Consider the following 19,791-nt stretch of genomic DNA (forward strand, 5'->3'; position numbering starts at 1 on the left):
TTTCATCAGTGTAATACAATGGTCCCCAAAAATACTGCATGGGGTTTCAATGTATGTCACAACATGATGTCTAATGGCCAATCAGAACACAGGACTTCCTAATGCTGTTTTGTAATTTCCCATAAATTATAGACTCACCCTTCTCCACGAACAGGGATGGGCTGGACTTCAGCCTTCAGATTAGCAGTGATAAATTAAATGAAATTGTGCCCATGAACTCTTGCTATGCAATATGATAATTACTTACCATATTAGCTCTATCCTCAGAATGAAATGTCCCAACACAAAAGTACGAAGTTGAATGGCTTGTTTTAAAATTTGGAAGAGCAGCTCAGAGACCTCTCTCCTTAATTTAAGAATAGAAGCAGATCGCAGCCTGCATGAAAACGTCCTCAGGGCAGACAGAACATTGCAAAGCACTAGCTATGAGATCCTCCTAGAAAGAAAGGGACAAAGCCATTCAAGTGTAGCGCTATAAGTTACAATTCACCATAGGCAGTAAATCAAAGGCAACTGACAGATGTCAAAGAGTCAACATGATTAACTTGATCTTCACCCATCATCAGGAGAAGGTCCTTTACCAATGTAGTCTGTGTGCTAAACGCTGGCTAACAACTTGACTTCCTGACGGAAGTCAAGGAAATCTGAGGTCCCTCAACTAGCACTAGAGTTGCCTTGACACAAAATTCTTGGTGAATTTTCCCTTAAAAGGTAGATTATATGCAGAAGATTTTTACTGTCAAAAAATGATTTCTTTAGTAGTAAGGGCCTAATGGTAACTTCCTTGCCCTAAATCTCTTCTGATAATAGGCCCAATGTCTTCCAGATGGATTTTATTAGAGTCCAATTCACAGGTTATAACCCAAAGAGCAGTAGGAATTTCCACTACCTTAGCGAGTGACAGAGGCTCATTCACAAGCAGAGATGACAGTGTTTGTCCCCCAGAGATAAATCCACCACTCAGGAGTCTGATAATTTGGTCTGAATCTGCATGTTACTTTCTGAAAAATGGGTTAAAAACCTCTCACAGTGAAAACCACGTGATTTCATACGTCACTGGAATCAACACAGATCCACCAGGTCTTTTTGTCACTTGGAATAGCATTGCCGACCAGAACATCGAAGGAGTTAGATGGAGGCTAAGAAGCTCATCTGTGCCTCATGCAAAGCTTTTGGCACAAGGTATGAACATGCTGCAGTTGGTGAGAATCAAGCAGCAGCTCCTGCCATCAGTGTTCCAGCCACCTGTTTTCCTTCTTCCGCTGTCAGACTATCTGTATATACCTGGTGACCTGTGAGAACATGGCTAGGAAGACAGGATTTAGAAATGATTGTATCAATTGCAGAAGGCAAACATTAAGCAGAAATAAAGATGGTTACTGCCACAGTTATTGGGTTGAGGTGGAGGGGTATGACTCTAGGATGTTCCCCTTCTAAAGGCTGGAATACCATTGGCAGCCCACAATACTTTGTAAATTTTCCCAGAAACACCTGCTCCAGAGAGCTGTGTCATGAGCTATGTTTTAGGTACCTCCAGAGTCCCACAACACAGTGACACAGCAATGGCGGGAAGAAATGCTGTATAGAGCTGTGTGTGGATGTGGCAGGAGCTGTTTTTCAAACAACTGTTCTGCAGAGTGGCCATGCTGCACCATTGCAGGGACCAGGAGTGACGGGTGCTGCCACTCCACAGTCTTTCGTGGTAGAGCCTCACTTTGCCAAAGGAGACAACAAGGTGTTTCTGGACTCGCAAGAGTAACATGAGACAATGAATACACAGGAAACGCCTGTTTGGTGGTCAAAGTTCACAATCAGCCCATTTCTGAGAACTGTAAAATGAAACTAAATTCATCTCCTCTCTGCAGAAGCAGCCATGGCTGCTGTGAATCCAGCAAAAATGCTCCTAGATGAACTGACTTGTTCAGTGTGTACAGATTATTTTCAAGATCCAGTGTCTCTAGATTGTGGGCACAATTTCTGCCAAGCCTGCATCACTCAGTGCTGGGAGGGATTGCGTACAAACTTCTGCTGTCCTGAGTGCAGAGAAACCTTTTCCCAGAGAAGCTTCAAACCAAACAGACATCTAAGGAATATTGTAGAAGCTTCTAGAACACTTACATTGGAGCCAGCAAAAGAACCAGAAGTTGGGACAGTGTGTGAAAAACACAAAAGGGTTTTAGATGTCTTTTGCCAAGAGGATCAAACCCCCATTTGTATGGTTTGCCATCTGTCCCGAGATCACAAAGAACACTCTGTGGTTCCCATAGAGGAGGCTGCCGAGGATTACAAGGTAAGAAATCACGGGACAGTGTAAGAGATGGAATGGCCAGGAACGGCTTTTAATTAAAAAATTATTGCAAAAAAGAGCAGATACTGTTAGACACTCTTAAGAACAATATTTTCGCCATGAGAACAGACTTCTAACACACTGCTATTAACTTGTTCTCGGCCCAAACCATTTTTAACACCAATAAGGACTGAGAAAAGTCAGTTCCAAAGTGACCTGTGGGCTGAAATGTATACATATAGCACAGAACTATTACAGTGGAACAGTTGCTGACCTGGGGCACATATTTTGCTAGAAATGAGAAATAACATCTTTAAATACAGCTGCCAATTTTGGTTGGAAGTGTTCCTGGAGATTTCATCACATAACCTAATCTTTAACTAATCCTGGAAGGTTGGCAACCCTAATCTTGTGCGTGTGTGTTGTGCACTTGTCATGAATCAGTGCAACCACAGGAACTGCTGGATTTTCCTCAAAAAAGGCACATGACGGGGGAAAGTAGAAATGTCCTAGCTGAAACGTGGCATATGAAAGAAGTACAGTTGGCTTCAATATTGTCACCTCTTAAAAACCACCAATAACTTCTGGAAGATCCAAATTTACAGAAATTTCAGGGACCTGGGTGTATTGACACACAAACCCTTCCAGGGCACAGTGAAGGTCATACTCACCCCATAAGTCATTGTGACCGATTCCGCTTTTCATTTGTTATTTTTTATGTGTTGTGTATTTTTGGGAAGAGTCGCTCTCATATGGGTATTACAGTCTGTTATTTTTCACTAGTAATCTTTAGATAGGCCTAAATGTTTCTGCTCCACAAATTTTGACACTATTAAAAAAGTGGTTCTGGGTTGGAATGGGTTAATAAGAGTGTGCTGCTAATTGGTTCTCATTCCAAAAATATTGTCCTCATGGTAATGTGCTATATATATAAATTTCATCCTCTGGCCCACTTTGGAACAGCGTGTTCCAGGTCCTTTTTGTGTTTAAAAAATGGTTCTGGGCTGGAATGGGTTAATAACGGGGCTCTAATAATCAGTTCTCAGTGTTAAAATATTGTCTTCAAGGTGTTTTTTGGTGTTTAAAATATGGTTCTGAGCCAAAACAGGTTAATCACAATGTGTTACGAATAGGGTGACCAGATGTCCCGTCTTTAAAGGGACAGCCCCGTATTTAAGCCCTCCTGCAGGTGTCCTAACTTTTTCTTTAAAATGGGAAAAATTGTCCTGTCATCCCCCACTGGTGGTTCCTGTTACTTGCTGGATCCCTGCTCACCAGTTGTCCGCCCACCAGCAGTGAGTGTAGGGGGGTCCAGTGGCCAATGATGGGTGTGGGCATGCAAGGCTGGTGGTGAGGCAAAGCTGCAGCACATGGGGCCAGCCGCTCCCCTTGCTGGTCCATCAGCGCAGTCCCCGTTGCGTGCTGGCTCTTGGCCCCCAGGGCTCCACCCCCGAACATTTCTGGCTGGCACTGGCTGTGCACTGTGAGCTGCCGTGGCTTGTGAGTGCGAGCATGCACCAGGCAGCGTCTGGTTACATGTCGCCTCCGCTGCCCACCCATTGGCCCTTTACATGCTCCCCCTCTAGCTGTCCTCTCCCTGCTTTGCCCCTTCATCCCCCGCACCCTGCTGCTCCTCCTCCATATCCCCCACCCCGTCCCCAGTGGAGCAACGCTGTGCAGAGAACCAGTCCCTGGTTAGAGCACTCAACTCACCAACAGCCTGGCCCGCAGGCTCCTTCCTTCCCCCACTGCCTTTGGCTGGGTCGGTGCCCTCTGGTCCAGAGCACAGGCCAGGAGGAGCCAAGCCCTGCATGTTCCAAAGCCCCGCACAGCGCTGGCATGGGGAACCCTCTCCCCACTCAGCTAAGCTCTGGAGTAGGGGAGGGGGGAGCGATTTCCAGCCTGTTCGTGCCCTGACCTTGCAGGCTCCAAAGCAGCCTCGCAGGCAGGGGTATAACACCCTCTTCACCCGCCCCTGCCCCCCTGGGTCCTGCCCCCAGGGAGCGCTCCGTCCCTAGACACCCTCCCCTGCTGAGCCACCTCTCTGGCCAGGTTCACTGAAGCCCTGGTGCACAATGCATCCTTGGGGCTTAACCCCTTCCTGCCCGCGCTGTAGCCAGGGGACATGAGGCGGCTGGGTTGTGTCAGTGGCCAGCAGCAGCCTGGAGGTTAGCTGCCTTTTGACACTGTGCATCTTCCCAAGGCAACACGTGGGGGGGCACGGAGGGTCGCATGCCCCCCTTCCCCTGATCTCTGCCAGGGTTCACAACAGAATGTGGCCTTTTGACACTGTGTGAGCAGGAAGAGACAAGCTGCTTCCAGTCACAGGGGAGCAGCAGGAGGGAGTGGGGAAGAGATGAGCTCTGCAAAGATACCAGGTCATTCTCCCCACCCCTTCTGCCCCCCAGCCATGTCTGGAAGCAGCTCCCATCCCTTCCCTCCTGCACAGTGCCAAAAGTGCTGCTGCTGGCCAGGGCCGTCCTTAGGATTTCTGGTGCCCTAGGCGAGATTATTAAACTGGTGCCCCTGTGCCTGATCTGCTCTTAGCAACACAAATATAAGCATACAGTATTGGAAAACTTGCCACATTCACGTTATTAAAACCAGTTTAACTTAATTAAGCACACTGTAATGCTGATGCACTAGCACTAAAGAAGTAGCACTATAGAAAAAATTCTGATTTGACAGAATGATGCAAATAATATAATTTTTTTAATTTGTCAAAATTTTATTGGAAATTTATATGAAGAGGTATTGAAACAAATATTTGTTTTTAATTAAAAGCAATCTTTCTGGCTTTTTTGGCTGCAAAATCAGTTTAATAAGCTGGGTTTCCAAACAGTGGGAAAATATAACCCTAGTTTTACTGCTAGGTAAATCACAAAGTGACCAAAATGAAGTCAGCACAGAATCATCTCATCTAGATTAAGGTAGCACAGAAATGTTACAGAAGTCCTATTGTACCTTATTTTTGTTTGGAAAGACATTAGCAATAGCAGCACATTCACATGATAAAATACATGATAAATCACTGCCTCTAAAGTTCCATCAAAAACTGACATTTTCACAGCTCTAGCATGATCTGCTGTACAGATTCTTCACAAGGAAGTGTCCCTGGCCTTTTTAACTCATATTAACTATGTATTTACTTTATGAAAGGTGGAGAAAACATTGTGAAAACGTAAAACATTGGCTGCCCAACTTCTGGGCTGGCAAAAGCTGTACTGACTCACAGGAAAAAAAAAAAAAGCAGGAGAATCTTAGTACAACATATGGTCAGTCTATACCAGGGGTCGGCAACCTTTCAGAAGTGGTATGCCAAGTTCACTGTAATTTAAGGTTTCTCGTGCCAGTAATACATTTTAACGTTTGTAGAAGGTCTCTCTCTATGTCTATATTATATAAATAAACTATTGTTATTATCTGAGGTCCTGGCCACCTGTCCTGCTCAGGCCACTGCCAGCTGAGTAAATGAAACCCCAGACCGGCAGCGAGCTAAGCGGGACTGGTGGCTGGAACCCTAGACAAGGATCCCAGGCTCTGCTCAGCCCGCTGCTGGTCTGGGGTTCTGACCACCAACTCCTGCCAGCCAGGATCCCAGCTGCCAACCCCCATCAGCCCGCTACCAGCCTGGGATTCTGCTCACCCAGGCTGGCAGGAGGCAGAGTGGGGCTGGTGGCTGGGCTCCTGACTGGCAAGGGGCTGGCAGCTGGAACCCCGGAGTAGCAGTAGGCTGAGTGCTGCTGGCACCCCAGACTGGCAGCAGACTGAGCCACTCAACCCTCCACCGGCCCTGCTCAGCCCGCCACCAGCCCATTCAGACCGCTGCCGGCTGAATGAATGGAACCCCAGGCTGACAGCAGGTTGAGTGGTTCAGCCGGCCTGCTCAGCCTGGGGTTCCTTGGGGGTCCCCAGGGCAGCAGCAGGTGCTGAGTGGGGCCGGCATCCGGTATCCCAGCTGGCAATAGGGCTGCAGCCGGAACCCCAGAGCAGTGATGGGCTGAGCCACTCAGCCTGCCGCTGTGTACCATCAAAAATCAGCTCACCTGCCACCTTTGGCACGTGTGCTGTAGGTTGCCGACCCCTGCTCTATACACTAGTAAGGAGATGAGCATATTACAGTTGTTGGAGGGCTCTTATCTGGAGTAACAGGCTATAGGAAAGTCAGTCGACATTTTTTGTTTCTCTGATGAAAACTGGCCCACTCCCTGCCTCAAACCAAACCTGTCACTAATAATTGTCAACAACTTAATTTTCTGTTTTTGGCTAAGATATTGATTTTTTTTTTTAAAAATATTGAAATTGGATTCAGGATTGTTAACAAGAATTTTTGGCAAACAAAGTTGTTAAATGACAATCTAAATGGCAACACAGTACTGCTTTCATGCTTGGCTCACCCCCCCAGCCTGCTGGTCCAACATCTGCAGTAGACCCCAAAATCCACCTCTTGGGGTGCAGAGTGGCAACAGCAGCAGCAAACCCTCAGGTCCAATCACACGCCAATGGGCACCACCACCAGCCTTACGGACCATGGTGAAGTTAGCACAGCATCTGATCTCAGGGACAGGTCACCCAGGGAGCCACAGCAGCTCATCCTGCCCAGTGCAGCTCCCCCCGGATGAGATGGATCGCTGGCAGCTGCCAGGCCGGGGGAGAGGCGCTCCCCAGCTAGGGTGACCAGATCCAGATGTCCTGATTTTATAGGGCCAGTCCCAATATTTGGGGCTTTGTCTTATATAGGCACCAATTACCCCCACCTAGAGTGACCAGACAGCAAGTGTGAAAAATCAGGAGGGGGGGGGGGGAAGGCGCCTATATAAGAAAAAGACCCCAAAATTGGGACTGGCCCTATAAAATAGGGATATCTGCTCACCCTACCCCAACCCCCTGTCCTGATTTTTCACACATCTGGCTAACCCCAGCCCAGCCCTGTGTGACATTCCAATCCTGGCCCAGGAAGTGAGTTACTTTCACTTTCATTCCTCAGCAGGCAGCCAGCCTCCTCCCCCCACCTACCCCCCAGCACCTCACCCAACCCAGCCCTGACGGAGGGGAGGGAGGAGAGAGAGGGATGCTCCTGCAGAGGAGGGAGAAAGGAGGGGGTGCTCCATGGGGCAGGGGGGAGAAGAATGGATGTTATGGGGGACAACAAAGGATTCTGGTTCCAGAGCCGCAGAGCCTGCCTCACCTCACCTCAGCCGGGGGGCGGGGGGGGGGGGAAGAGTCACACTCACAGGTGAGCTCCTTCCCCAACCCCTCCCCCCTCCCCTTCCCAGCGACCCCAGCAGCCAATCCCCTCCCTCAGACTGTGCTGCATTCAGCTCTCTCTAGGACCCAGCAGCCCTGCTCTTACGTGCTCCACTGCTTCCCGTCTGTCCGGGCTCCCGGCAGAGCGGTGCCCCCAGACCTAGTGGTGCCCTAGGCGGCTGCCTATTCTGCCTATGCCTAAGGACGGCCCTGCTGCTGGCCACATTCTGGTGTGAACCCTGGCAGAAATCTGGGCAGGGGGGCATGTGACCCTCCGTGCCCCCATGTGTTGCCTCAGGAAGGCGTGGCACCAGGTACCAGGACAGTCGGGTCTGTCCCGGGGGCCCAACCAGGCATGGAGGGTGGAGAGGGTCAGATCGGTCAGTCACCTCCCTTCTGTGAGAGGTGTACGGGAGTGTGTGTGTGTCACCTCTCCCCATGTGAACCCTAAAGCCTTAAAGATAAGAAGGTAAATAAAAAGAATCCATTTACGCAGCATTTCTTTTTAACAGGGGCTCAGTCAACTTGATGTTAATTTGAACATTTGCTACTGCTTAGTTCTGATTGATTGCGGTTGAACTCGCTTGAATAGGAGTAATTTTACCAGGTGTCTCATATTTAGCATCGGGAATAAATGCTTAGAGAGTCATTTGTGGGAGAGAGAGGGAGGGAGAGGGAAAGAGAGATCGCAAGCATGAGAATGACTGTATAGTCATGTGGCTAGAGAACTCACCCATTTTATTATGTATTTAATATTCTTGAAAATATAAATAAAATGAGGGGAGAACCCTCCAAAAGCAACCGAAACTAAACCAGTTTTTCTTTTGTTAGCCCCAAATTCAGAGCCGTTTGACGAGTTTGAAGAAAGAGAGAGACAAGATTCTGTCGTATAAATCGAGTGAGGAAAATACAAGCCAGGAATTACTGGTAGGTGCCGTTCTTACTCAGAGGCAAATGTGCACTGGGACGTTAAAGATACTCTGCTTAGTCTAATAGATGAGGAATAGTGAGAAACATGTTCCTTTCTGTGAAAGACTATTACTTATTTATTCTCATTGTAAAGAAAAACTGATTAAGGAAACAGTTTTAATAATCCAAATATTTCCATTGATAATGTGAGTGTAATTTGTTTAGCTAACAGTAGTTTCTCCTTTAGTCTTTCAACTTGAGCTGGTAAAAAATTTTCAGCCACAAAAATGTTCTGTAGCAAAATGGGATTTATTAGAAAACATTTTTTTCCTATGGGAAACTGTCTTTTGCAAATAAAAATAAGAAATATCAGTTTTTTGACAGGAAATTTCACAATGAACAAAACTGTTTATTTTCATTTCAAACTGAAGTTTTCATTTTGGTTTTAAAAAGCTGAAAATTTTTCAAAATTTCAAATGTTTTTTATCCCTTTGTTTCCCCATTTACTCCTTTTTGCCACTGAGTACAATAACATGAATAATTATCAGATTTTTTTCTCCTAGTTTTTCCTTTTTCTTTTTGCAAATTTTTCTAAAATGGGAGAACTTTGGAAGAGTTCCAGAGAGAATGAAATAAAAAGAAAAAATGCAGTGGTGGTGGAAATGGACATTATTTTGTTACATTTTAGAAAAAAGGGGAAACAGAAATGTGAATTTTTTTCAAGTTATTTCATGATATTTTTCAAACAAATTAAAAGTTGTCCCATTTTGAACACTGAAAAATAGAAACGACTTTGAAATTTCAAAAACTTTTACAAATTCCTCCCCCATTTTTTGGCTTTACTTTCAACAGACATAACTGTTAGAATAAAAGCCTGTTTGTTAACCTGGGATAGAATTTTGGTTTTGACTTTTGATATTCCTTTATCCTTACTAATATGTGTGAAGAACAAAGGACAAAGACAGGTGTTGCTTCTGCCTGGCCAGATGGGTTTGTTAGTATAGGGAACAGATATGAACAAATAAAGTGTTACATGGTATGGTGGGAGTGTAAATATATGAGCATACACTGCAAGGCTGCCTGGCTCCTCTCTCAAGCCAAAGTCAAGCAACCAGTTAGGAGGGGCAAAGGGGAAGGGGGTGGGGGAGGCGTAAGAAACACTAAAGTCCAGAGAAAAGCCTGGCCTTGGCCAGTACACAACCTTACTCCTCACCCTGCCATGGGATACAAAAGAGGTGGGATGACCCTCCAAAATGGAACATGACCATAAGTTGTATGGGGTGTGACTAGAGGCAGGCACTGAAGGTGTATATATAGACCTGCTAAGAAGGAGGAAATGGGGAATAGGGACACAGGCAAGGCTCTACGGCATCAGAGCTGGGAAGAGGGGGATATGGGGTAAAGGCTCTGCGGCATCAGAGCTGGGAAGGGGGACACGGGGAAACAAACTGTACTGGCGTACATGGATATGCTTGCTTGGAACTAATCCCAATAAACATTTCATTGCCTGCACTTTAGACTTTTGGTCTTCTGCTTTCTGTCTGCATGACAAGAACTGGGAAGGGGTTATGGGAAAGTCCTCTAACAATAACCACAACAGAATAGTATCAGAGGGGTAGCCGTGTTAGTCTGGATCTGTAAAAAGTACATGCGTCTGACAAAGTGGGTATGCACCCACGAAAGCTCATGCTCCAATACAGCTGTTAGTCTATAAGGCGCCACAGGACTATTTGTTGCTTGTCACAACAGAATAGTGCAGGCAGCCGCTATAGAAATCTGCTGCCCCAGAGACGGATGGTCATTTAACTCCTAACCAAATCCTACTGAAGTCATTGGAAAAACTCGTATTGATTTTGGTGAGCTTTGGAACAGGCCCTAGTGATATCGCTACTGGACGTTGCCAGGAAGAAGATTTGGTTCTAAATATGATGAAAGTTTCTTGTTCCTAGGGTATCAGGAGCTAGAGTGTGCCAGAAAGAGCATGAATTGGTGGGCTTCTGTCCAGTTCATATACACACATTTCTAAGTGCCCTGCAAACTCAGATTTGAATATGCAAATAGGTGTCTTGCCAGCCACCCAATGTGTGCTCAGAATCCCTGTGTGGATTAAAATTGGAGATTTATGATGTGACAAAATGTGTATATCCTAAACTGTGCATTCAAAACTCGTCAGAGCAATTGTTGGGGCTCTGATTTTAAATCATGTTTTAGGAAACATGGCCCTAAACATCTACGTGTACTTTGTGGTGAGTAAGTGTTCCCCAATTCAAGTCTAGTGCTTCTTAGTTTGGGTTCTATTATTTGCTCCCCAGAAATATTCTTTGCCTGTCCTGTTCTGGTTCCCACACCTGCTGTCCTAGGAAGGATCTGATTTTCCAGATGCCACTGATAACAGGATATTCTAATAATAGAATATACATTCATATTATAAACACTATTTAGGACTCTTGAAAATCATCTGTTTACTGAGCATAGAGTATGTTCTCCATAAAATATCAGAAGTTAAATTCTACGGGGTTGCAATGACATGCTCCCGTGTGCATACATAAGGCTTTATAAAATGCCCCATGACTCTGTGTTCCCGTCCTTGATCTATTCTTTCCCTGTTTGTATCTCTTCATTTCAGAAACAGCTACAAACTGAGAAGCAGAAGATTGTGTCTGAATTTCAGCAACTGTGCCAGTTTCTGAAGAAACAAGAGCGACTCCTGCTGGCCCATCTGGAAGAGCTGAATAAGGAAATTGAAAAGAGGAGGGATGAGTATGTTGCCAAAGTATCAGAGGAACTATCCTCTTTCAGTACCCTGATCGGTGAGATGGAGCAGAAGTGCCAGCAGCCAGCAAGTGTATTCCTGCAGGTGAGATGGTGTTAGAAACACCCCAGAACCTTTCACAGGGAAAGAAAATCTCTTAGCCCTTCACTTTTGGAGTGTAGGAGTGAATGGTCAGAACATACAGTATTGCTAAAATATACATTATTTTTCCTTAAGGGCTCCATCCAATGCCCATTAAAGTAAATGGAAATATACTTCTTGAGTACAATGGGCATTGGATCAAGCCCTAAATGAAAACAAACCAAAACCTTATTTTGAATTCTAATAGGAGAAGACTCCTTCAAAAATGGCAAACTCCAAACTCTCTTCTCCCTGTCTTATAATGCAAGAGAAATTCAATAAAATTAGGTTACAAATTCAAAACTGATCCAAGGAATGTTTTTTCACACATCAATAATTAGACTGTGGAACTCAAAAAATGATCGGATCTTTATATGAATAATGGAATATCCAAAGTGATATTAAACCTCATGCTTCATTGCTTCAACCAGTTGCTAACTGTTAGAGAGCAGAATGAGAATGTGGGGGCAGATTATTTTATACATGCCTCTGAAGCATCAGGTACTGTCCATCTTTGGAGACAGAATACTGACTAGATGGACCCCAGGTCTGATCCAGTCCGGCATTTCCCATGTTCCAAGCACTAACTCCAAAAGATTAAAGATGGAACCAGTCTTTAATTATGGAAATAGCTAAGATTGAAGCTGAGTTTCCATTTTATGCCTGGTTTTGCCACTCTTCCTACATACCACAAAAAGGGAAAGTATTGGCCATAAAATTGATACATGAGCTCTGAGAGTGTAGTAATTTTTTTCTGCCAGAACTGAAGTTAGTTAGGAAAGGTGTTCATTACATGTGGTATCCTGAATGTATAAGTAGTCATTCACTTCCAAACGCTTTCTAATTATTTCAATTTTCAAAAAGTACCTTTAAGTAGCAAATGAAAGAATGTGAGAAATAAAACGTAGCATCCTGGACTTCTCTAGCTGATATCTAGAGTCAAATTCTCTGTTGCGACCAGTACCTGCTGTGGGCAGCATTCTTCACTCCTCTGGTCTCCTGCATTGAACCTGGGGTATAGGATAGTCACTCTGTACCCCAAACGCATTGTTCTCACCCATCCTCAACTTCCTGTCTATGTCAAGAAGTCCACAGGACGGGCCTTCAGAATGCTTGTGGGAGAGTGGGGAAAAAATTTACAGCATGGGGCAGCACAGCATGGAGGCATCCCTCCCTCTGGACCCACTGGAGTCTGCAAGAGGGGATCTTCCCCACACCTGTGACTGTTAGGAAGATCCTTGTTCAACACATTGCAAGACTGAGTGCACTGGGTGGTTATTCAAATGTTATTACACAAAGAGCTATTGTGCCTCCATATACAAATTTCCTGGGCCCAGAGCCTGCCCTTAGAGCACTTTTCCAAAAGAGCAAAGGCAACACATTGAATATTTTTGTTTGCATTAATAAATAATAAATAATTTCACTTTGAACCTCAAACTGTGAAGACAAAGTGAGTCCCCTCCAAAGCAGGAGGGGTCCTTAGTATGAAATTTGGGACTGAATTTCCTTTTATCTTTCTCCTCTAGGACATCACAGGCACCTTGAGCAGGTACGTGACTCCTTCTCCTTCTCCCTCCACAATGCCGAGAAGTGATTTTGAACACAAGACATTGCTCCCCATGGTCCAGCAGTGCAGAGTGTGGGGTTGGCTCCCAATCTCCCTCCATTAAATCTAATCTTGGGGCTGTTGTCATTTTGACTAGACTCCAGAATAGAGCAGCCTGAGAAAAGAGTGATTTGCCTGCAGACAGGGTTGTTATTCATAGTGTATCTGGTGGAATGGATACTGGGGATGGAGAATGCATTTTTCATTTCTAGGTCATAGACTCCAAACTACACTTCGGTTGGTAAGGATGGAAAGTCGGTGCCATCTGATGACTATTCAATGAGCTGTTTATTAATTGTTTCTTATTATGCAGTGAGCTCTAGCCGTGTGCTGGGTGTGGCCACAGATACGATGGAAGAGATGTTCCCTGCTCTAGGGAGTTTATAATGTGCTATTATCAGTAGTGCTATGGCAGTACCTAGAGCCGGGAGTTCTCAAAACTATTTTTTTTTATGGCCTCAGAGTGCAGCCACCAACTCTTGCTGGTGGCAGCACTGACAATTTTTCCTAAAATACTTGATTAACTTTAGGAAAAACAAATAAATATGCACATGTCCCAATAACTTGTTTATTTATGTAGGGTTTTTCCAGACTCAGTAGTAAAAATAATGTACAGTTGTCTCTGTTCTTTACTAGACCTAAACAGAATAGAAACACAAATAAGGCACTTTGCATGTTCTTGTCTTTTTTCTTGTTGTTTCTTTTGCTTTTTGGGTTACGCTTATTTTTCCTCTAAGATTTGCTAGCTGGTAAGTCCTCTGCTGTGAAAAGTGATATTTGTATGTTTGTTAATGTCACATTTCACAGCAAACTTACTCAGCCCTGGCAAGTTAAACCCTGGCTGGGGAAGTGGGCAGGGAGGTAGTGGGGCCCCAGGCCGATGGCGGGGTGGTGAGCCTGGGACCGGAGCTTGGAACCAGAGCCTGCCACTGCATGGATGGAGCCTGCCTCCCCTACCCCCCGGGAAAGTGGGGAATTCACGAGCTGCCTGCCCCTCCAGAATTTGTCTCTGGAGAGGGACAGGGCCCAACCGCTTCTGGCAGCCCTGGGACAGGGGCCACTACTTTGCCCTCATCCCCCCCCCCCCCCCACCAGCCCAGGAGGCTGTGGCTGCAAGAAAAGGCCCTGGAGGGGAAACACTGGCCTAGAGGCTCACAACAAAATCAGTGTCCAATGTGCTGGGCACTGCACAGACACATAGTAATAGACAGTCCCTGCCGCCAGTACCAGGTTGACCATAGTGCCAGTGGCACCTTGGCGCTGGGCCCAGAGTCAGAAGGGACCCCGGCCAGCCCAATCCCCCGGCTGGCTGAGCTGGCCAGGAAAGCTGCCTCCGCCTCTGCTCTGTCCCCACACCACCTCTTCCCACCACTGCTCAGCCCCGCCCCCACTCTGACCCTTCCCCCCCCAGGTCCCCTTCCCTGAGCTACGCATCCCGGGGGACTGCAGCAGGGGTTGGGCCCACCCGGCACTCACTGGGCAGCGGGAAGTGGAGCGACCCAGACCCAGTCCACTCCGCTCCGCCGGCTCCCAGCCGCGCCACCAGTGAGTGCTGGGGGGCAGTTCTCCCCTCCCCCAATGGCCAGGAGCCAGGGGAGAAGAACTGAGTGGGCTGAGGCTGGGTCGCTCCACTTCCCGCCGCCCCGTGATTGCGGGGTCGGGCCTGCCCTGCAATCACTGGGTGGCAGAAGTGGAGTGACCTGGCCCCAACCTGCTCCACTCTGCTGGCTCGTGCTGGTGGGGTGGTCTACCCCTGCCCCTAAAGCCTGGGGAGGAGATGGAGCAGTGAGGAAGGGGCATGGAATGGGGAAGAGAAGGGGATAGGGAAAGTGGGGGTAGGGGTAAAGAGGCAGTGGGGAAGGAAGGGGGTGGGATGAGGAGGAGATGGGGCAGTGGGGAAGGGGCATGGGATGGGGAAGAGAAGGGGATGGGGGAAGCGGGGGCAGGGGGAAGCTGCAGCCCAGCATGAGGATCCCCTTGGCAGAAGCTGGGGCTCCCCTGTTAAGCAGGACCATCCAACCCTCACCCTGACAAGTCCCACCTCTCCTGCATCTGTACCACCCCGATGAGCGCCCCCCAGACACACCCTCCCCACTGAACCCCGACCACCTGCACCTGGACCCCCATCCAAATGAACCCCACCTCCACTGCACCCAGACCCCCCCACTGAGCCCCAAACACCTTCACCTGGATCCCCTGCAGAATCCCATTGCCCCTGCACCTGGAACCCCGCAATGAGCTTCTGTGCATCCAGATCTCCCACTGAGCCACCCGCACCCAGATTGCCCCATAGAGAACTCCATTTTTCAAGTATTGGCTCATCAAAATGAAGGGGAAGCTTGCAGTGTCACAGCTGGTAGCGTACCAATTCATGGGTCAACAGAGCATTTAATCCTCCAAAGTCTGCTGAGCTACAACCATTCACTAGAATAAAACTTCATTTTAGAAAAAAACAAATATGAATGAACTCCGTCACGAGTAACACTGGGTTTGCTCTTCTTCAGATGTGAGAAGGAGAAGTTTCAGAACCCAGTGGCCTTTTCTTCTGAACTGAAATGGAGAATCTGGGAATCTTCTCAAAACTCTGCAATTCTGGAGACCACAGTGAAGAAATTCAAAGGTAATAGACAGTCATCTGGAATATTGTGTAACTTCTATTACACTGATAATTGACCAAGGTGGGAAAATCACTCAGGGAAAATGATTGTGAATTGATAGTCAACTAATCATTTGGAGCTTATGAATTTCTACTCATGTCTCAATACAGCATATACACACTGGGTTAGGCTGTGGGGTTTTTCCTTTCTTATCAACAATTAATAAACATTAACCTTAGCCTGAGCTTCCTCCCAAATTCACTGTTTTTTAAGTATGTCTGTTTGGGGTTTTTCCCTGCAAGTCCTCCTCTGTCACCCTTAGTCCCTCTGTTGCTTTAGAGTCTCCATCTTTTATCCTTCTGAGCTGGTGATACTGGGTTTGTCTACACTGCAGTATAAGCGTGGGGTTCAAATTTGGTCTCAAGACTAACCCCCATCCGTCTACACACAAATCGCACTAACTCAGCGCTCAGACCCAGGGTCCCAGGACCCCAAAGGGGTGGACAGTCCAAGCCTGAGTCATGCCAGGATGCAGGGTTCAAGCCCTATTGCTTTGCAGTGTAGACGGAGCCCCACTGGACTCATGCTCTGGGAGTCCACTGAAAGGATCCCACAGGCCAACTTTCTTTGTCTTCTGGACAGTCAGATTTGGCAGACAGTCAAGTTTTTCCACATTGTACCATGAACAAGGGGCTTGAGCAGCCACATTTTGGCAGAGTGCTAGGAAGTCCACGCTATGGGTGGTTGAAGTTGGGCCAACATAATGCAGTGTAGATGCTGGAGCCCCAGGTTGGGACACAGGGTTCAACAATTCCTAATTTGTGTTGCAAATTAGTGTAGACATTCAAGCCCGAGGTTAACAAACCCAGGATCTGCTAACTCAAATTCTGCTAACCCTGGGCTTACATTGCAGTGTAGACATATCCAATGAGACCTCCAAGTCTGTCAGCAAGGATGAGTCAGTTGTGCTGAGTTGGGTACTAGTGGTACAGAAGCAGATTTAAGGTTGTTTGGATGCTAACCAGTGAAAACGTTTCTGTGTATTGGTCTGTATGGGAATTGTGTTATTTCAGAAATGTTTCTGTAACCATAGTTTTTAATGTTTGGGGTTATTTTTTAGTTATGTGTGTAATGGTTTGTATCAGTGGTTCTCAACCTATTTGCCATTGTGGGCCACATATGCATCCCACAATGTGTTATGTGATCCGCATCTAATACGACCTGGGCTGCAGCTGTGTGTTGATTGGGCTGCAGGTAGAGAACCACTGGTTTATGTTGATCTGTATTGCACTTAGCCACCTTAACCAAGTTAATACAGTTTGTTTTCTTTTCATTCTTCTTTGGTTTTGGAATCTTAACAATGTGAATATATTCATTAAATGTCATTTTGTCATGTTTCTCTTTTTCACCATTTTCTTCCTCTAGACACGCTGTCATCCAGACAACAGTTGGACATAGGTAATTTCTGGGATGAAGTGAAAGTTTTCATATGAATGATAGTGGCTCACCAGTAGCCCCACGGTTGAGGTTTTGTTTCAATTTTGCATTTGACAGGAGCTGAGCACCATATTACTGGGGGCTACACAGAACTTTCCTAAAAACAGAAAAGCAGATTCTTTTCTCTATTATAATTTAGAATTTTTGAATAGTAATCATAGGCTCCAGCCCCAGAGTACCCATGCGGAAAAATTAGTGGCTGCTCAGCCCCCACCGACAGCCAAGCTCCCCTCTTTACCCCCTCCCCCTAGCGCCTCTCGCCGGCGGCAGCCCCGCTAACCAATTCCTCCCTCTTCCTACCAGCGACTCCCATCCGCTGCAAACAGCTGTTTCACAGGGTTCAGGACACTCCGGGAGGGAGGGAGGGAAAAGCAGGGATGGGGTGCACTCGGGGGAAGAGGCGGGGCAGGGGCTTGGGGGAAGGGGTGAATTGGGGGTAGAGCACCCCCCTGGCTAGAGGGAAAGTTGGCACCTAGGTAGATCACATCTATGGGGAAAGGTGGGTGCAGGTGGGGAAAGATTCCCTGGGCCTGATTGTCAGGCCCTTTTATGCTGCTCTGTCAGAGCAAAGGGGCCTTAACGTGCATGGAAACTGTCCCCAGAAAATAGCTCCTGGGCAAGGGAGCCACCCCCGTCCGTGTGAAGTTGGCATAGGGGCTCTACAGCAACTATGCTCCCAGCCGTTATTGTAGGAGTGGGTTGGGGTGGGGCACAGACAGCATGCACTGCGCTATGGCTGCTCTCTGCTTTGGAGCCCTGAGCCCCCTGTAGCTTACACCAGGGGCCAGGTATAACAAAAGGAAGGACAAAGGTGGCTTAAACCCACCTCCCTCTAAACCCCCTTGTCTTTCCCCCAGCACAAGAATGGAATAACTGAGAATCAGACTCTGGGTTTGGGGGCCTGGCTCAGCAGAGCTGCTCCTTTCACTCTGTCTGTCAGGGGCGTGAATCCCCCCTGCACATGGCTGAGATCTCAGCGCTGCTCCCCATTCAGAGTTGGGTAAAGCCTGAACAGGGGAGATTGCCTGAGTCGCTCCCCAGCTGGAGCAGGTTCTGTCACTGAGAGGACCAGATCCTCCCCCAGGGCTGAGCTCTGCCTCTAATGTTCTGATTCTCAATCTGCAGCAAACGTGACTCTGGATCCAGCCACGGCCCATCCTGAACTCGTCTTGTCTGCGGGTTGGAGAAGTGTGAGAAGGGGACACACAAGGCAGGCTCTGCCCGACAACCCTGAGAGATTTGACACTGAGCTCTGTGTGCTGGGCTGTGCGGGATTCACCTTGGGCAGACATTACTGGGAAGTGGAGCTGGAGGTGGAGGTGGAGGGGAGGGGACACTGGTCTGTGGGGGTGGCCAGAGAGTCTGTGAGCAGGAAGGGACAGATCAGCTTTAACCCTGAGCGGGGGGTCTGGGCTGTGCTGGGCTGTGAGGATCAGTGCGTGGCTTTCACCGCCCCTGAGCAGCGCATCCGCTTGTCCCTGAGCCGGGCACCCCCCAGGGTCGGGGTTTATCTGGACTACGAAGCGGGGCAGGTGGCATTTTTCGACGCGGGTAATGGGGACCCAATCTTCACTTTCCCGCCGGCCTCTTTCGACGGGGAGAGAATCCGCCCGTTCTTCCGGGTGGGACTCTGGGGCCCAGGCTGCCAGCTCACACTGCGCCCCTGAAGTGCCCCATCTGTCCCTGGGAAACAGGCTCCTCTAGCCTCCACCCTCCTGATCTTTATGACCCTGGAGGACTGAGCCACCTAGTCTACCCCTCCCCACAATCCGCACAGACAGGGCTGAAGGCGGGAGTGACGCTCTACCGGTAGCTTTATGGCTGTGGAGCTCTGTGTGAGGCTCTAGGCTGGGTCTCTATGCTCCTAGGAGGCCAACTCTGTGTGGAGTGGGGGGGGGTCCCACCACGGAAGGAGGGAGCCCCCGTGGCAGGGACCCAGCCAAGGGCCAGGAAGAGACCCCTCAACTGGGGGCAGGGGAGCAGGGGGAGGCCTGGCTGAAGAGGCTGGAAGGGCAGTGCAGGGGTGTTTAAAATCATGTTAGCTGGTCGTTATTTAGCCACAACCAGCTAATATATATTTAAATACAACTGTTAGCGTGTATGAGGTGCAAAGGCTGGAATTTCCAAAAGAACCGACGTGACGTAAGACTCATTGATTTTCAATGGAACTTAGGCTGGGATTATCAAAAGCACCTAGGTAGTATTTATCATTGTGTTAGTTTAAATGTGTTCATATATTTTCTAGAATAATGCATTTTCCCCATGTATGCAAATTGCTTCTGTTCTCCTATTTACCTTATTAAAGTCCCCCCATGGATGCACCTGAGAGGGAAATTTGTCTGTTAAAACTTTCTGAGGAGTTCTGGTTTGCTGTATGAGGTGTATTTTGAGACAGAAAGAAAAGGTTGGTTTCCACATGGATTTTGCCAAAATGAACTGAGACCTTTTGAAAAGCCAATAAGTTCCCTTGTGTCTGCTGCCCTGTCTAAGATAGAATGCAAAAAAAAAACAAAAAAAAAAACCCCTAAAAATATAGGATTGATGCAAAATATATCAGTGATGCTGAAGTTCCATCATGGACTCGATTTCCCACTAGATCATCTCTTCCACCCACTATTACACCGTCAGGTAAATAAGAGTGGGAATTATTCTGGTAATACCAGGACTATGAAATAAATATGAATGGATCATATGGAAACCCCCCTTGGGATGCACTGAATTAAAATGAAAATGGCCAGCGTTACATACGAGTTAT

The 19,791-nt window shown here is 47.4% G+C and overlaps 1 protein-coding gene across 1 annotated transcript; it reads left to right on the forward strand.

Annotated features, from left to right (window-relative positions):
- The first annotated feature begins 770 nt into the window (after positions 1-770).
- LOC123347047 (zinc finger protein RFP-like) lies at positions 771-19,791 on the forward strand. The gene is made up of 7 exons (XM_044984475.1): positions 771-2,290; positions 8,366-8,461; positions 11,070-11,300; positions 12,863-12,885; positions 15,447-15,562; positions 16,965-16,997; positions 18,162-19,791. Exons 1-7 carry the CDS (start codon positions 1,874-1,876, stop codon positions 18,701-18,703), a joined length of 1,458 nt encoding a protein of 485 aa, XP_044840410.1. The 5' UTR covers positions 771-1,873; the 3' UTR covers positions 18,704-19,791.

This window comes from Mauremys mutica, chromosome 12 (assembly GCF_020497125.1).
Source record: "Mauremys mutica isolate MM-2020 ecotype Southern chromosome 12, ASM2049712v1, whole genome shotgun sequence".
In the NCBI taxonomy this organism is placed as follows: domain Eukaryota; kingdom Metazoa; phylum Chordata; order Testudines; family Geoemydidae; genus Mauremys; species Mauremys mutica.